Here is a 16958-nt window from a genome sequence, read left to right as displayed (position 1 = left end):
AATATGTTGAAGTAACTGGACCATTAATTGTGCAGCCTGGGGCAGAGAAATAACATGTGGCTTAGGTTGCAGTTAGGATTCGAACATCTATTACATTTGTCCTCTTCTTCTGTGTACATTTCGGCTTATCTAGATTAAGAAAAATGGACCCTGTGTACAACCTTAAACTGGATGAGAGTGCGACGAGCACAGGATGAGACAGTGTGTAGATTGCATATGACTTCGTCCCACCAGTCCATGTCTAGTTGGAGCTCAAACTTAGCCTCCCAGGCGGCCCTTGTTTTGGAATTAGACAGGTCCCCGAGGTCTAGAATGCAGCAATAGATCTTAGAGTGAATCGAGTGGTCCGTGCCAGAAGATCAACTGCCGGAGATTGCAAATGACGGTGGCCTTAAACGTTAGTTTCAAACAACTCTGCCAGTGCTGGTATAAAATCAACCCTGAATATTCTGAGATTGCCAAAAAAGCACTGAAAACCCTGCTTCCATTTCCTACATCGTATCTTTGTGAAGCGGGGTTTTTGCGGTGACAAAGTGAGTGAGTAGACTGGACATAAGGAACACACTTCGGGTGTCGTTGTCTTTCATTGATTGGACCCCCTCGTTGCAGAGACACAAGCTCAGTGCTTCCACTAATTCAGCCTAATTGTAAGTTGTATTTTTTTTAATGCACTATTAATTTTTATTTACAGTATTTATGCCAGTCATATCATTGTGTTTCTTTCTTTATCTATCAAAAATCCTTTTCAACACCGTTGTAGCTGATTCTGAGACAGGCCGGGTAAAAGACACAACAAACCTCTTCCATGCCCTGTAACTGGCTCCTGACGGCATTGAAAGCAGCCCAAGCCGGGGCTTTTCGTCGAGGAACACAGAGATCCTCACGCCCTCTCCTCTCTTTTCTAGCATTTCACTTCCTGCCCTTGTGTTCTTGCCTGCCATGCCCTGATTAGTTTCACCTGTCCTGATTAGTTTCACCTGTCCCTCATTATCCTTCCTTCCCTTGTATAATCAGTCTGTGTTCCAGTTCATCTTTATTCTCTGTATCAAGCTGTGCATTGTTATTCATGCATATGTTTGCTTTCCTGGCTTTTTTAATCTCAGACAAATGCTTCTGACGTTGCCTTTTTGTCTTCCCCCTGTTGGATTTGTTTGCATTTCTCTCGACTGATTACCTGTGTGCCGTACATCCTTTTGGCAAGTAAAGCCTGGTTGTTTAATCTAGTTCCTGTCTCTGAGTCATGCAGTTGAGTCCTTCTTTCCTGTGATTACTCCAGTCGTTACATTTCGGGCCCAATTCGGAGTTGGCAACTTCAATGGGCCTTGTAAACTGAAGAGTGAACACTTTTTGGTCAGTTTTCGAGGGTGAAAGGTCCAGTTGATAGTCATATAAAATTGCGAACATTTGCTGTGACTAAGCTCATTGGACACATAGTTGCTTCAAATTGCTCACTTAGAGCTGTTGTCTGGCACAACACTGTTCCTAAATCAAATGAGTTGATCTGTCAAACAGCTGGTATACATATCCACAACACACCTTCCTGGCTGAGTGATTCTCAGCCAGATCTCCAAGTTGTAAAGGGATTAGTTAATGATTTCCTTTGGCACTGAGTTTTAGGCAAACAAGCTTTAGGAGCAAATGGAGTTAAGTGCTTTGTTACCATGTCCATAAAACCGAAGGTATTAGTTGGGCGCTGCATAGCTTATGCATTATACAATGATATTTGATCACAAAATGATATAACAATTCTATTTTGGTTTATGGTTGCACAAAATAAGATAAGATGACATGAACTTGGAAAGCAAGAACATTCAGCATGTTCTCATTTGGACTTTGTCCCAAGACACCAAATAATCACCCAGGCATCTGCAAAGAAAACAAATACTGTAATGCCACCAAAAACAGGGAAGTGCTTATAAGAATACATCAACATAGAAGGCGGTAAGGACAGTTTCCAGGGAAGTTAAAGTCTTCCTTTTATAGTACATTTCACAACAGCCATGAGATGCACTTTGTAAGACAACAAAGAATGTAATGTACAATAAGTCTCTGAAGTGGACCAAAGAATATGCATAGAATGCATAGAATAAGATATGTTAAGTATATATGACTAAAATTCTATTGATTAAGTTGGTAAGTAAATTTTTGTTTCACTGGGTAATGTGTCTAAATAAGTTCTGATGTGTCTTTATGCTACAGTGACCAGACCGAGTCTCTTGTGTCGATGCAGCAATTGCTGCAGAGTATCAGCGATCTCTCTGTACCTGAGACCGTACAGATAAGGTGCACAGGCCCTGGGCAACAACATGATCACACTCATATTGACTGTGCTGATCCACACACGAACATCATGATTTATTTCCTCCCTCTGGAACAGGAAGAGCTCAGTGGTAAAGATCAATCCAGGGGCGAAGTAGAGCAGGAGGAGAACCCCGTGGGCCAGCAGGGTAACCCGAGCTCTGGAGAAGCGGCTCTGCCAGATGCCCTGGGTCTTAGTTACCATGTAGAGCCGAATGTAGCAGTATAAAATAAGCAGGGCACAGATGGTTGCAGCTACAAAGAAGTAGATGTAGATCCCACTCATGTTCTTGGCTTTCATAAACCCGAGGGAGATGAGGACCAGACACACGGCCACCTTTTCATGGGGATTTTCCCTTTCCAACTCCATCATGATCACCAGAGAGAAAGGGTACATGGCTGCCAACACCCACACCCCTGCCAGAATCCAGCGGGTGCGGGAAGGTGGAAGCAGGTCATGGTAATGGAGAGGCCAGCGGACTGCGGCGTAGGTGTCGGCCACCATAAGAGTGACGGTCAGGACGGCACAGGAGTAGACGGTGATAGTGACGGCTGTCAGTAGCTCACAAACAAACCAGGGCATCTCAGCTCTTACTAAGTTAGAAATCACAGTGGCCAGGTTCAGGATGAGGAAGACGATGTCTGCCATCAGGGTGTTGGCCACCAGCAGGTATCGTGTCTCCTGACGCAAGGCACGGGACAGAAAAATGCAAGTTAGGAGGACAGGGTTGGCTAGCAGGGTGGCCATTGTGACAACAGTGGTGGGGATGAAGAAAAATTCGAGGTGCCACCTACGCAGACTGTCAACCCATTCCTGTGTGAGGTTGCTGACTCTTATGGCTGACGTCATTTTGTATCTCAGTTTCGGAGGTGACACGGATGCTTGAAAGTAATTGTTTCCTGGTTGATGATGATGGGTAGCCTACTTTGATTAGCAGCTTCCTGTGGATAAAAACACAGCCATGAATCAAAACTGTCAAGCAGCACATATTTCAAAATTCATCAGTGGAAACCTTCTGTGTACTTTTAATTTAATTAACTAGGACTGCATCCACAAAGCACATTCCCCTGCAAAGGCAGAATGGTCCTCCAACTATGACTGTCACTTATTAATGAAATTCAACAGGTAATTGATTACGCCATGATCACCTACAATCCCCCACCGACAGTTATTGACACAAATTAACTGACTTCATTGTGGCACCATCAGGTTGGTTGATGTCTCAATTTGTGTAAACTTTTGTGACAGCTGACCAACTTGTTGGGGGAGACACAATAAGAACATTTCAGAAAGGTCTCGAAATGGTGGAAAATCTATTAAGGCAGAAATGGGCATGGCCTATGTAGATGGATACAGGAGAATTTGGATTCTATGACGATACATAGGTTATAACTTTTTGAGATGTCCTGTTCACAGTCAGACACACACGGACAAACATCACCAAAAATAACCTTCTTTGTGGATGTAATTATAGAGGACACACAGAATGGATCACACTAACTAAGAGTTCTATGCTGTGTCTAGCAAACTCTAGCAAAAATCTAGCAAACATGTATTGCCCAACTCTTTGTTAAATGATCCAAACAACATGCCAACATTTACATATTACGGGAGGTACGGATGGACACTGGCTCTTCTCTTGCAAAAGCAAATAACATGCAAAGTATTCAGGACAAAAGGAGGAAAGATTCAATTGAATAACTGAAAATAAACCTACAAAATATGAACACCTGCCTTAATGGTTGGGACTATATTGTTTTGCTTTTAATACACACAATTTCACAACTACCGGCTCTATCAAGTGGCACATCCGCATTTTATGTATAACAATATTAAGAGGAATAATAAAAATTTGATAACTGGAAAAACCTTTAAATACACAGCAAGTTAAACTCTCCTCAAATACAATAAAACTTGAAAATCACTTTTTTGTTCAAATGCACAGACAGACGTAATGACAAATTATTGATTGACCAAAGGTTAATTTTCTTACCTGATGTACGGATCAGAGAAAGCTGGGAGTATTGTTCGTCCATTGGGCTTAATGCTTCTATAAATCAACGGGCGGTTTGTACAACTTGAGTCATCCACTCGCCTTATCTGCTGATGTACACTTTGTTGACACATACAGATAATACAGGGATGCAGCGAGCGACAGCCACTTGTCTGGCACATAGTTACGAGGAGGAGCTTCTGACCTCCTCCTCGCCCCTCTCGTTTGTGCTCTATCAAGGTCCTCTAGACTCCGGTTTAATTTCTAAGAACTCATTTTGAAAATAACCTTGTTGCCTCACGTTTTCCCAATTACACTGCACCAAACACTTAATATGAAGACATACAGTAGCTTGTGTGTGTGTGTGTTTGTGTGTGTGTGTTGATCAGATGTTGACATTATCACACCTCATATCCAGAGGGGGACACTTAGTTAATAATGATGCACAATTTAAACACCAAAGGAGCCTAAACAAGCAGACTTGAATTGAACTGAATCATGTTACTTTTATTGGCATTGTGGGTGGAAAAGGGTGTGGGGATTCAGGGAAGAACAACAAGTTCATTTGCATATCACATGGCTGTGCAGATAAGAATACTTCACAGTCGTTTGTAACTATTATCAGAACAGTTCTTTCTATTATCATATAATGTCCTTCCGTCACTCATTTCTTTCTCTTCTTCATGTATCCACTCTTCCCTGCAAGCTGCTCATCATCTTCATCCTCCTCCTCCTCATCATCATCACTCTCGGCTTCAACGTTGCCATACTGCAGTCTCTCTTCCTGCCATTCTCTTGAAATCAGTCTCTGAAATACATCGTACTCTTCGGCTGTTGCCTTGGCAACATCTGAGAGGAAGGCGTCCTGATTGACATGAAGAATGCTGTCCAATTTGGGGTTGACGATACTCGTCTGTCCTTTCTTGTCTGGGGTTTGGTACTGACCTCTGCGCTCCAGGAAACAGTGTCTGCAGCGAACCTCGTCCAGGGTGAACCGGAACAGCCCGGATTTCACCATCCCTGCCTGTTTGACACCCATTCGGAAGTAAATGTACTGTGGAGAGATTGGAAAATAGAGTTAAATGCAGCAATAACTGCACAAGAACTGTGGACTTGTGAGCATGACAAGAGATTTACAATGTTTTGTCAGGTTTAAGAGAGTCAATAAATCTCTGGTCTAACAAGGGAACCACGCACAAACATGGAAACTGTAGCCTTCCTCTAGATGCTGATTTCTATGCTCTTTGTTTTCATTTCCATAGCCTTTCTATTTATGTCATCTTTATATATATTTATCTTTTTATGATGAAAAAGGTCAACTAGGGCAAATACGATGATCTTGACTCGACAAATATAATCTGCTATGTAGTCGTCCCTAACTGGCTGGAATACATCAACAAACAATTCTATCAATCATACATAATACAACATGATCTCAGGATTTTACCTATATCTCTTGAGGGCCTAAGGTTTAGGGGCAGCTGACAATGTAGGTATATGTAATGTACATAAATACCTGTTATTGCAAAGCAAATAAATACATGTATAACCATCTAGCTCTAACATTAATAAGAGATCTCATCCCTGCGGTGAAACAGGAAATAAACTGAATACCAACACACCTCTAAGTTACTTGGCTCTCTTTAGGACCAAGTGGCAATGCAACCATGGAGCACTTCTGTTGTAATATATATTAAATAAAATACTAACTTTCTACCCAGAATAGTGTCAGTTTTAACTTTTGCCCAACTAGAGGCAACGATCATCGCATCAGTTCAACACTGTTGAGAGGCTGTTTCCACACTTATTTGCCTGTGTTTGTGTGTGCTCTCCATCACAGCTCAAACTACCTATTTCCTGCTGTGCTTTTTTTGTTGTTTTGTTTTATTTTCATTTAATTTCGCTTGGGCACAGCAGAAAAAAACGGATTAAATGACACAATCCAAGTGCACTCCTATGAACATCCACCAGGGGTCAGTAATGCCGAATCAAAGGAACAGCCTCACAAGTATCCGAGCTTGAACCTGACTTTAGATCAATCTAAACTGCAATTGAGTGGTTGTGTGGCGCATCAGAGAAAACACCATCTGGGGCGTCTTTGGGGCAACAAATCATATACATTACATTATATGATTACAATTTAATCGCCATTCAGCCGTAGAGACAGCATCACTCTCAATCGACGTTTACATGCTGACCTGGAACAGGTACTCCAGCTGCCCCTGGTCTTCCTGGACTATGGCCGGACTGTCTCTGAGGATGTCTCTGACCTGTTGGACAGTGAACAGGCACTTCTCTCTGAGGAACAGCACCATGTGTTTTATTGTCTTCACTGGCACAGTCAGGATCTGGGGGTAATGGGCCACCACTCTCTGAAGACTACCTGAGGGGGGAAAGCAACACAGAGCACGTATTCGAGATTATTTAAGTAAATAAGTAAGGTTTCTGGGTTTGATTGGGAGTTGTGGGGGCCGAGTTCAGGCCGCAGCAGGGATAACAAATGTCTCAGCAACGCCACTGCACCCAACTGTCTTCATTATTCCCCCTCACACTGGCTCTATAAAACCAAACAAACCATCATCTCACCTTCAAGCAGACCCAGTTTCCTCAGGTTTCCTATGCGGTGCTGAAGCTGAGACTCCTTCATGTTACACAGTTGGGGACATTTCTCCAGGAGCTTCAGTACACTGGAGGGGTTGAGGCCGAGGACGAACAGGGCCGTGAGGGCGGACAGAGCGTGTTTGCCTCCTCTGGCTGCACTGCACACAGTCTGGACCTGCACTGCCTGCTGGTCTGTGAAGCCCATGTCCAGTAAGGAGTCCTGGGAAAGCTCTGCCGGAGATGGAGTTTGTTCGCGGCTGTCCTGCACCGTCTCTCGGTCGGTTGAGGAGCTTTGAGACCTGGAAGTGACACCCAGGAGCGAAACGGGACATTTCCCTAACAAAACTGGGCTGAACGACCGAAAGGAGGCTTCCTTCAGGGTCCAACGGAGAATGTGTGACATGGAAAACATGGCTGTAAATAGTCACCGGGTCTGCAGATGTGTTAGCAAACATCGGTCATTATGGTAGCCCGCTTATGTCCACCTTCCCTACGCGTTTGGTTAAACACAACTAACTAAATCAAGTACATGACAAAAGTGCACCTTGAAATACCTCGTCTTTATCAGTCCGTCATTAAAATCCGTCCCCCTTGAAACAAATATCAGACGATAAGTGTTCCGGCACTCGCACGTCTCAGGCAGTGTTCAACACTCAACAAAACACAATTGATGTTTGATCCAGTTACATATAACAAAAGTTAAAAAGATAATGGAACGAAAAGGAAAATGAAGGTTGTACTAAAATATTTATTAATGTATAGCAATAAATAGATAAAATATTGTAAATATACTTACAATTATGAATTTCAACATTAAACTTTAAAAACATGCATATAAAACGTACATTTATTAAGTTAAAGCTGGAACAGAATAATATTCCTTCCTTCAATCAAACTAAGTTATAGTTGTCTGGCACATAGTAAGGGGGTGGTAATGTTCACCTTCTGTCCCAGATAAAACTCAAGATTAAGGCCACTTTATGGGTTTTAGCAGCAATCAACTAACAGTTTGAAACTTTAATATCTCAAAATGAATAAAAAAACAAGACGACAGCTGGCATATCATACCATGTGTTCCTGCATTACACTCTACAATGACAAATATATGTGCCTCAGTGCATGTAGCCTCCTATATACCTTGACAATGACGGTCATTATCCTTGATACACATCTTATAGGTAAAGGTCAACTTGACTCTAAAAGACATCAGCTAAAAGCACAAAACTTCACTATCAACAAATGTAGCTTTCAATCGTCATGGAGACATTTTTGGAGCTCAGCTTCCAGGGCCACCATTGACAACCTCTCGTCCTCATCCTCATCAGGAAGGGTCTCATCACCCTCACCTGAGAACAGGTCTTGCTTGAGGTACCCTTTAAGACCGGACTCATAATGCTGTGATGAGACTGTTATCAGGGAGAGAGTCAGAGGTACATATAATTACAGTCACCATTAGTATCATTGTCTTTTATTGAAGTCTTTACTGAATTACTCTAAGTGGGTTAGCAGTTATTCATAGCAGGCCGACCCAGCCTATACTGTATACTCTTTAGTAGAGGAGCATGACATACATTTACAATCTTTAAATGGCTCGTCATAAATTAATTTACCATAGCACTACAATGCTCACCATCACTCTGAGATGCAGGGACGACCTCGGTCCAGCTGTATTCTGACAGTGAAATGTGCTGGCTAATCCAGGACTGCAGCAGCAGGTGGTCCAGAGTCATCCTCCGTTTGGGATCAGGGTTCAGCAGCCCGTACAACACATCAGTCAGGTCTGAGAGAACAAAGACAGAAAAGGCAGCCGGGAGTAATAACAATAGATATCTTTGAAGGCACGAAGAGTAATTTGCTGTATGACAGTGGAAAGTCTCTTTCAGACTGAAGGATGTGGGGTTGCTGTGCAGAGCTTTGTTTCAGCTGTGTACCTGGGGAGAGAGGGAATGGAGGTTTGAGTTTGGCCCTCAGAATCTCCTCCACTCCACAGAAGGGGTTCTCACTGAACAGCAGAGTGTAGAGCAACACTCCCAGAGACCACATCTCAAGCTCGGGACCCTCATAACTAAACAGCAACGTCAATAAGTAACAAGAAGAAAGATAAAAGGAAATGTTATATATATCATTCAACTAGGTTTATAGCTATCAATGTAACAACCTGCAGCAGTGTCTGTAAATGTCTCTTATCTTTACAGGTTCTATACTCTGGCAGCTATGTAATAAAAGATAATGTCTTCAAAGCCAAAGAACTTCAAAAACAGCTCTGACCTACATTTTGCATGTCATTTTTAAAGCTTTGAGAACATTTTCTATCTAGTATCCTATTTCTGGAGAGATCTACACAAAATAACATTCCATTATTCCGGTGTTGTGTACGTACGGATTTCCCTGAAGAACCTCGGGGGAGCAGTACTCCAATGTACCGCAGAAGTTATAGAAGAGCTTCCCAGGAGCCATCATGGAAGCAGAGCCAAAGTCTATCAGTCGGATGTGAAAAAACTTATCGATGATGATATTCTCATCTTTTATGTCTCTGTGAATGATGCTCTTTCCCCTCAGATAGAACACAGATGCCACTAGCTGAGAACAGGAAAAGGACCATCGATATAAACAAGTAAGTTGGGACCACCTGACACTTTGATGTGCAATCTGGTCACATGCAGTTTCTAGGCCGTGTACAGTACCAACCTGTCGAAAGATGTAGCTGGCCAGCGGTTCGTCCAGCCTTGGCTGCATGTCAACAAATTCAAAAAGGTCCAAACCATCTCCGTGTTTCTCCATAACCAGCTGGAAGTAACTCCCATTCTCAAACACCTCCATCACCTGGTAGTGCACATTAGGTGTAGCCAGTCAATCGTATTTGTAAACAAAGTTTGTGAAATGTTGTGCTTCAACAGTTTCACTATGACAACCCTGTTACCTTGACAATGTTATGGTGTTGAACTCGTGTCAGAATGGCAATCTCCTGACTGACCCGGCCCAGCATGGGGTCATCCACCCAGCAGTCACTCACTATCCTGGACTTGTTGATAAACTTCACAATCACCTGTAATTTGTTGGACAAGAGGGCATCATCTCAATTCTATTGCTCCTACATGCCAACATGCAGAAAATGGTGTTACTATATTAGCAAAACTGTTCTCTTACTTCTTGTCCATCAATGCGTTTTAATGCCTTCCAGACAAAACCAAAGGCTCCTTTGCCCACAGCTTTTAGAGGCTGGTACTCTTCTGCAAACTGGCCATCATAGGCTCGAGAGTGCTCCAGATCCATGGTGGAGCGCAGCGCTTCCCCATGACTGGCCTCAAAAATCCTCTGAGGAAAGAAAAGAATAAATAGTGTAGATAAGTATACTTCATATACACTAACAATTAGGAGAACTTATTTAGGTTTATGTTCAAATAAATCATACTAACTAACAAAGTGCTTTACTGACCTCTCCCAAGCTGGCCCCTGATTGGTCGTGTAGTGATCTCTCTGTCTGCAACAGTGCCCACTGTTTGCCATGCCTACTAATCCACACACAGAACAGGGAGCTTCCATCGGCGAGGACAGTCCTGCTCACATCACACTGAACATCTGGAAAGGATCAAATGATAGTCACTAAAATGTAGCTTCTTTGTCTCACCATGTTAGACTTTCATGAGGGAAGTACAATAAGGTACGAACCAACTCTGGTGCCATCTCTGTGGTAAGCGCTTCCTTCATATTGCCCTTCCAGTATCTGAGCCGTGTCTGATGGAGCACTGCTTCCATTCTCGTTTTGTTTCTTAGGGGTAGAGGTGGCAGGAATCTCTGCCAGTGGCTGAATCTCTCCATTTGTTTGCATACAGATGTCCTGGCTCTTCCCAGTATGAATTGTAGAGAGAGCAGCCCACTGATCCTGCTCGTTTTGCTCTTTTTCCTGTTGTTCTTCTTCCACTAAACTGTCACCTGCTTCTACAGCAGCGTTCATACCATCACCGGCCTCTGGTTCTTGGTGGTCAGAGTCTATAATGAATGGGGAGGGTGTACGCAGGAGCTCAGCTGTGTCGCAGGATATCAGGGAGTGTTGGTCATCATCTTCTCCATTGCTTGGGAGCTCTATGCTGCCACTTAGATCCAGGTCAGCTAAGACCTGGGTCACCAGGTCACCATTGGTGTTGAGGTCTAGGTAGTAGCTGCCCGAGTCCACTGTGTGCACCCAGTGATAATTCTCTGTCTGACTTGGATCGGAAGCCCCATGACCAGCAAACTTCTCACAGAAGCCAGAGGAAGACCTGGGACGAGGAATCCCAATAAATCGAAGGAAAAGGAAAAATGCATAGCAGAACACATATATACTGTACACATATTCCAATGGGATTAGTCCACCATAAAGCAAGTGTGATTATTGTCCCACACCAACCCAACATGTGGTGGATTGCACCTAAGTGATTGGAAGTTGTGACCTTATTCAGCATTTATTTGCAGACTTTTCTTGCCCATAAGAAAATAATGTCATAGTTAATTCTATCCATTTAAGACTCCAAATAATATTTAACCTCTGCTTCACCACCCAACAAGATACAGACGAGTGTCCACTCCTCTCACCTGCTCCCCACTGAGATGACTTCAAAGCTGGAGTCCTGGAGGACAGAGAGACATGAGCGATGGTCTTTCCCTACACAGGGGGACGCATGGTCCTTATGAATGGCAGCATCTGGAGAGTGAAGAATAGAACAAAAGATTTGGAAGCTTTGTAATAATAAAAAAGAGAGGAAAGTGCAGTGATAGGTACAGCATACCCGTTATATACACTCACTGATTGGACGATCATTATTCTGAACCTCATTGCCGAGCTGCTGTTCTGGGTTATGGCGTGGGTTCCTGGCAGTTTCTGAGCAGCACGTGTCTTCATATGGAGGTTCCACCAATGAGAATGTTTTGAGGAGTGCCTGCGTGCTGTCTGCATCGTCTAGCTGGACACAGCAGGGAGCAACCTGAGCTGCGGCCTCCAACAGCGTCGTCGTGTCATCGGCTCTGTGCAAACAATAGCTGGATTTCAGTCCAAGAATTCTAATGCAAGTTACTATCATATAAGAATACAATTATCCGTTTGTCAAGGCCATATTCAGTTCAGATGTTCTCAACTAGGATAACGTGATTAACAATACTGATGGCATTGTATAGAAAAGGATAAACAACCACTCTGGCCCTTCATAGTCAACGCAGAAATGTGTGGAAGAATCAGAAACATTATTTCCGCACAAGATTTAAATGTGGAAGGAAAGAATAGGAGGGTTTGGTATGATCAAGAATGTGAGTGGCATTGTAAAAGATATGTTTGCTGCGTGGGAAGCGGAACTTGTTGTATGAAGTGGGAGAGGTTGAGTTTAATGAGATTAAAGGCTCAACCTTAAAGGCGGTTTTAGTGTGATTTAACAAAATCTACACTTGAGTGAGAGGTGGATTTGGAAATCATCTAACGATGAAAGTCAGCCCACAATGGGCTCTTAACTAATTGCAAACAAGAAGAAAAAATGGGCATCAGGTTTAACCTTAACGTTGTCTTTTCCATATTCACTGCGGAAAGTTGGAAAATTGGAAAGTTGACAATGAAATCATGGTTAATTATTTAAAATTAAGAAGTTCAATTTAGTTGGAGTAAATCCATTGTCAATTGATCCAATCTGTTTTAGAACGGACATAAGTTTGGGTGCAATAGGACACGGAGCACAGAGGGGCTGCCACTCACGTAACCATGCGTGTAGAAGAGACGACCGGAGGGGAAAACGCAGCTGTGTCTCCACCCTGTTTCTCCAGCCAAGTGCTGGTTCCAGTGAAGATCCGTCCTCTCCCTGTGGATGTTCTTCCCAACATGGCCTGATGGACCATGGCCATGTCCCCAGCAATCAGGGAGGAGGGATCTAGGATTGAGAAATAGGAGGAGGTGGGGTAAATAAAATCAGACATTATTGGCAAAAAGTAAGAACTCTTCCTTTTTGAAAGAGCCGACAAGTTACGGCATGAAATTCAATGACATCAGCGGCATAATAGGAAACAGTTGTGACGGGCACAATACACCATTGTAAGGTTAAGCAAAAGACACGCAAGATGAGAGCTAACCTTGACTCTGGTTGGGTTTGCTTCTCTCTGAGTGTGTGTGGCTGTGATTGTTCTGATGAGCTGAGGGTTTAGTGCCACTGCAGCAAGGCTCTGTAATGAGCCAGAGGGGAGAGATTCAGCCACAGCTATCAGAAAACCTCTAGAGTTAATCAGTCAGATTTAGAGCCAGATCTGTAACACTGCCAATATGTCACAAACCGTTACAAGAATTCTTACCAGAGTGATTTGATGTTGCTGCATTTTTATCATCCTCTAGTTGAGAATCACAGAACAGGCTGGATCTCCTGCCCGAGTTCCACATCCACCCATAGAAACCAGGCATCAGAAAACAAACGCTCTGTTGATGTTACAAAAGTCAAGTCATTACAGAAATGAAAGAGGGAATGGTCAAACAGCCTGGTTCGGTTGGTGGATTGGCTGACCTTTCTCAGCAAGTCATCCTTACTGTAGCCAAACAGGCTGAGGGCCAGATGGTTGTTAATGCTGTAGATCGAACCATCAGGACGGAGCAGAAGGAGGCCGCTCAGAGGAGCAAACACCCAAACTGTCCCCGAGTACAGCAGCGAGGAGCTGGGGGAGGAGGAAGTGATGTCTGGGAAAAAAACAACTTGTGTTAAATATCTACCATAAAACCTGTGTAGACAAGACATTTTAACCATTAGTAAATAAACCAAAAGCTACCAAAGATGGAGCATAATAGCCTGAATACCATTCTAGTATTCTAGTATCCTTTGTGATGGTTGATGTACTCTAATAGTTGATAGTTTTGGCATACATTGTCACAATTTAGGACCTTTCCCTTACCAGAGGACAGCCCTTTGACATGAGGCTGCTGTCCTGGTGGCGAGGCTGCTGCAGACATGTGAAAGGCAGTAAGTGAGCACGACTGCTTGTCCTGTCTACTGGAGGTTTCCCGACTCTCTCCTGGGGAGTTGCATTCAATCCCACCATTTTGCTGTTGGGGTTTACTGCACTCAACCACTCCCTGAAGTTTGATACACAGTGGGACTGATGTCCCCCTTCTGCTTTTACCACACACTCGCTGAACCCTCAGCATCTGAAGGAAGGAAAAAATACAGATGTTAAGGATTAAGAATGATATTTGATCCTAAAACGTTGTGTACGAAGATTTTGTTTCTGCAGAGAAGTGAGTCAAGTTAGTAAACACAAACTTGAAAGTGGAGCTTAAAAAAGCTTTTCTTAGCCGAGTGAGAGAATATTAGTAGTAAAAGTGCTTACTTTGGGCAATGCAGGACTGTGGAGGGGGATTTGTAAAGAAGGGATTAGCTCCTTGACAGCCATTCCCTTTAACTCCTCTGCATGAGGGTATCCATGAAGATGGGCAAATGCCAGGTCACATGTGAGAATAATGCCCTAGAAAGGAGAAGAAAGAAAAGACAGGGTAACAGATAGTAGTCAGTGCTAATATTGCAAATAAAAAAAATAGGAATGACACATTCTGGATGAGAACTTACATCTTGTGAAAATGACAGAAAAGCTGATACTCTTTCCACTGTCTCCATTGTGACGGCCCAGTGTTCTCCATGTCTGTATGCACACACAGACACCGGCACCTCCCCAGATTGTGTCACAGCATCCAGCTCCAGAGAGAGAAGCAGAAAAAACACATTCATAAACCCGGTCGTGTGAAAGACAATGCAAAGACTGTTCAGTATAATCGTGTATTAATCAAGTATTCAGGATTGGAACATATTTCATACCACTTTTCCTGACAGTGCTGCAACAGTTCCATTCTCTTGCAGAAAGTCTTCAGCCAGTGCTTCTCCTGCAACCTGACTGGTTTTCTTCAAGATATCCGACAGATTCTTTCCAATCAGCTCATTGGCGGTACAATCAAACAGTTTGCAGGCCCGTTCATTGGCTGACAATATCTGAATGAGAGATTGAACATATTCGTAGAGATGCTGTAATAAGAATCCCTCACACAAAGTATCCATGTACTGTACCTCTCGGGTTTGATGGTCTACAGTCAGAACCACTTTAAGTGGGTTGGAGACAGATGGAAGAGCCAACAACCCTAAATCTCCGGAGATGATTTGACTGAAGAGACTGTCCTCTATTTCTGATATAGTGGGCGGGTGTGGCAGGGAGGCAGGTGGGTCTTCAGAGCCGGGATGCAGGCTCGAGATCTGGAGGTTCCTCTCTGCTACAGAACTGCACACGCCCACACGATCACCTGTAAGGACAAACTCTGGATGTAAAACTACCTTTCCCACCCTCATCCTAACAGGACAATAATATGGGACATGTGTACTCACCTGTCAGGGAACCAGGATGACAACGGCTCTGCAGTGCGAGCAGGTGCCTCCTGTGTGCCGGTCTCTGAGCACACGGGAAGGACTTATTCAGGTCAAACTCGTATTCAAGCGAGTCAAAAGAGAGATCGGGCACCACGCAGATTGTGTCTCCTTTGGCGTTTGGGCTCGCTCCAAAATGAGCCTCGGCGGACATTGACATTGCTGCAACCAGATATCCAGCTGGGGACAAACAGACAAAAATACACACCCACACCCACACACGTTGTCGTGTTTCATCTCGATAAGCAAGTAAGGTCACATCTGGAAGTTGGCGTCAGAATTACAGATAAATCTACAAATAATTGTCACTATTTGTAGATTAAACACGTCTCTAGGCTTACCTTAAATATGATAGGTGACTTGTGCGGTGTGTTTAGCAAAGTGGGTGTCCACAAAGAAGACAATAAAGCAGAAGACTTCAGTTGACGCTAGTTGACAAGGAAACGTCACCTCCCACTTCGCTCCGGCAAGCTAGCAGCTCGTATGCTACCCCTGAACGATACGCTGCCCGGAGCAATAGTTCCGAAACGGGAAGCGTGTTGAAGCAATGTGGAATATCGTCGAGACAAACAGCATTTACCGTTATGTTAGCACGACTTCAATCTTCAGTAAAAGTCACTTTTATCACTCGGTTCTGTCCTGAGCTTTGTAAACCGCGGGGTTCGAGCGCGCGCCGTGTTCATTCGAGGAAGTCCCTGGAGCCAATCAAATATGTTGTTTTCAGGTGTTTCCGGGGAATTAACCAATGAGGTTTTCCCTGGAAGAAGAATACGTAAGAGGCTTCTGTTTACATGGAAACCACAGTATGGCCAAAAGTATATAGACACAAATATACGGCTTATTATGTACCAGCAAATGAAAGCGCAGTGAAATGCTATGAGGCTTGGCTCGCGGTATGATCTGGAATTGTCAGGTGTAAATGAAATCGGCACAGTTGGAACACATGAAATTGTTTAATAATTAATCAGGTGCACTTGGAATATGCTGACATAAAACTACTGGTTAATAAAAAGTGACCATGGAGTAAGGACAAATGCAGGCAGAATTATGGTCAATGTGAATGCAAGTTGTAAATTTAAGTCAGATTTCATATTTTCACATGTATTAAGGTTTTAAACAAAACTGCTAATTTAGTGGATATTGTATTGTATTGTAATTAAAACCCCACTATGTAACATTTCGTATTATGTAGCATTTTCGAATTTGTGGGCCGAATGGTTTTACAATATAAACAAACTGTGCCATATGGCCATGGCCACAAGCTGCAAGTGGTGGAGCCTGACGGTGTAAGAGGACGGAGTCACATGAAAAAGAACCTGATTGGGTACCAAATCAAGAGTGAAGGTGAGAGTTGTTAATGGACACAAAACAGATCCTTTCTACTCATAATGACGTTAGTTTGTATCGTTGAAATGTTTTATTTCACATTTAAGAAGGTGCAGTTTGTCAGGCTTTTGAGTTTTGCGACAGTGACGGAAACATAATCAAATGACAATAACACAATGCCAGAGAGCTGTAAACATTACATAGTGCTGCTTTAAGATGAAAGTTTGCAATAGACCATAAAAAAACATTGAATTTCAACCAAATATAGGCTATTAAACAGAAGGTTAAGACTGTGGAGGAATCGTGGAGAAACTGGTTAGAGTTAGAGTTAGAG

The 16958-nt window shown here is 43.2% G+C and overlaps 3 protein-coding genes across 3 annotated transcripts; all 3 read right to left on the bottom strand.

Moving 5' to 3' along the window:
• Positions 1-2042: 2042 nt before the first annotated feature.
• On the bottom strand, positions 2043-3229 carry LOC142994305 (putative G-protein coupled receptor 148). Its single transcript, XM_076145073.1, has one exon. It carries the CDS (start codon positions 3146-3148, stop codon positions 2189-2191), a length of 960 nt encoding a protein of 319 aa, XP_076001188.1. The 5' UTR covers positions 3149-3229; the 3' UTR covers positions 2043-2188.
• Positions 3230-4763: 1534 nt separating this feature from the next.
• On the bottom strand, positions 4764-7476 carry mterf4 (mitochondrial transcription termination factor 4). Its single transcript, XM_076144448.1, has 3 exons — positions 6879-7476; positions 6491-6675; positions 4764-5346 (listed from the first exon to the last, which is right to left on the bottom strand). The coding sequence occupies exons 1-3, from the start codon at positions 7303-7305 to the stop codon at positions 4957-4959; spliced, it is 1002 nt and encodes a 333-aa protein (XP_076000563.1). The 5' UTR covers positions 7306-7476; the 3' UTR covers positions 4764-4956.
• A 189-nt stretch (positions 7477-7665) lies between these two features.
• Positions 7666-15959, bottom strand: pask (PAS domain containing serine/threonine kinase). Its single transcript, XM_076144497.1, has 22 exons — positions 15640-15959; positions 15260-15478; positions 14948-15177; positions 14702-14872; positions 14456-14581; positions 14220-14354; positions 13785-14037; positions 13403-13572; positions 13197-13317; positions 12981-13070; positions 12610-12781; positions 11677-11894; positions 11466-11574; positions 10563-11152; positions 10330-10472; positions 10041-10208; positions 9814-9939; positions 9582-9716; positions 9274-9473; positions 8825-8958; positions 8524-8673; positions 7666-8299 (listed from the first exon to the last, which is right to left on the bottom strand). The coding sequence occupies exons 2-22, from the start codon at positions 15456-15458 to the stop codon at positions 8142-8144; spliced, it is 3798 nt and encodes a 1265-aa protein (XP_076000612.1). The 5' UTR covers positions 15459-15478; positions 15640-15959; the 3' UTR covers positions 7666-8141.
• Between the last annotated feature and the right edge of the window lie 999 nt (positions 15960-16958).

Source organism: Genypterus blacodes, unplaced genomic scaffold (assembly GCF_046128005.1).
Source record: "Genypterus blacodes isolate CSIRO-AG114 ecotype Tasmania unplaced genomic scaffold, CSIRO-AGI_Gbla_v1 ptg000029l_1, whole genome shotgun sequence".
In the NCBI taxonomy this organism is placed as follows: Eukaryota; Metazoa; Chordata; class Actinopteri; order Ophidiiformes; family Ophidiidae; genus Genypterus; species Genypterus blacodes.
This window is presented reverse-complemented; position numbering and strand designations above follow the sequence as displayed.

Excerpts from the sequence above, each read along its gene's own strand:
- pask (XM_076144497.1), bottom strand. The coding sequence starts at position 15,458 with ATGTCAATGTCCGCCGAGGCTCATTTTGGAGCGAGCCCAAACGCCAAA. Across the intron at positions 12,782-12,980 it reads CAAACCCAACCAGAGTCAAG|ATCCCTCCTCCCTGATTGCT; the intron begins GTTAGCTCTCAT and ends TCTCAATCCTAG. Across the intron at positions 10,473-10,562 it reads CAGAGATGGCACCAGAGTTG|ATGTTCAGTGTGATGTGAGC; the intron begins GTTCGTACCTTA and ends GATCCTTTCCAG.
- LOC142994305 (XM_076145073.1), bottom strand. The coding sequence starts at position 3,148 with ATGACGTCAGCCATAAGAGTCAGCAACCTCACACAGGAATGGGTTGAC.
- mterf4 (XM_076144448.1), bottom strand. The coding sequence starts at position 7,305 with ATGTTTTCCATGTCACACATTCTCCGTTGGACCCTGAAGGAAGCCTCC. Across the intron at positions 6,676-6,878 it reads GAAACTGGGTCTGCTTGAAG|GTAGTCTTCAGAGAGTGGTG; the intron begins GTGAGATGATGG and ends TTCCCCCCTCAG. Across the intron at positions 5,347-6,490 it reads AGCTGGAGTACCTGTTCCAG|TACATTTACTTCCGAATGGG; the intron begins GTCAGCATGTAA and ends ATCTCTCCACAG.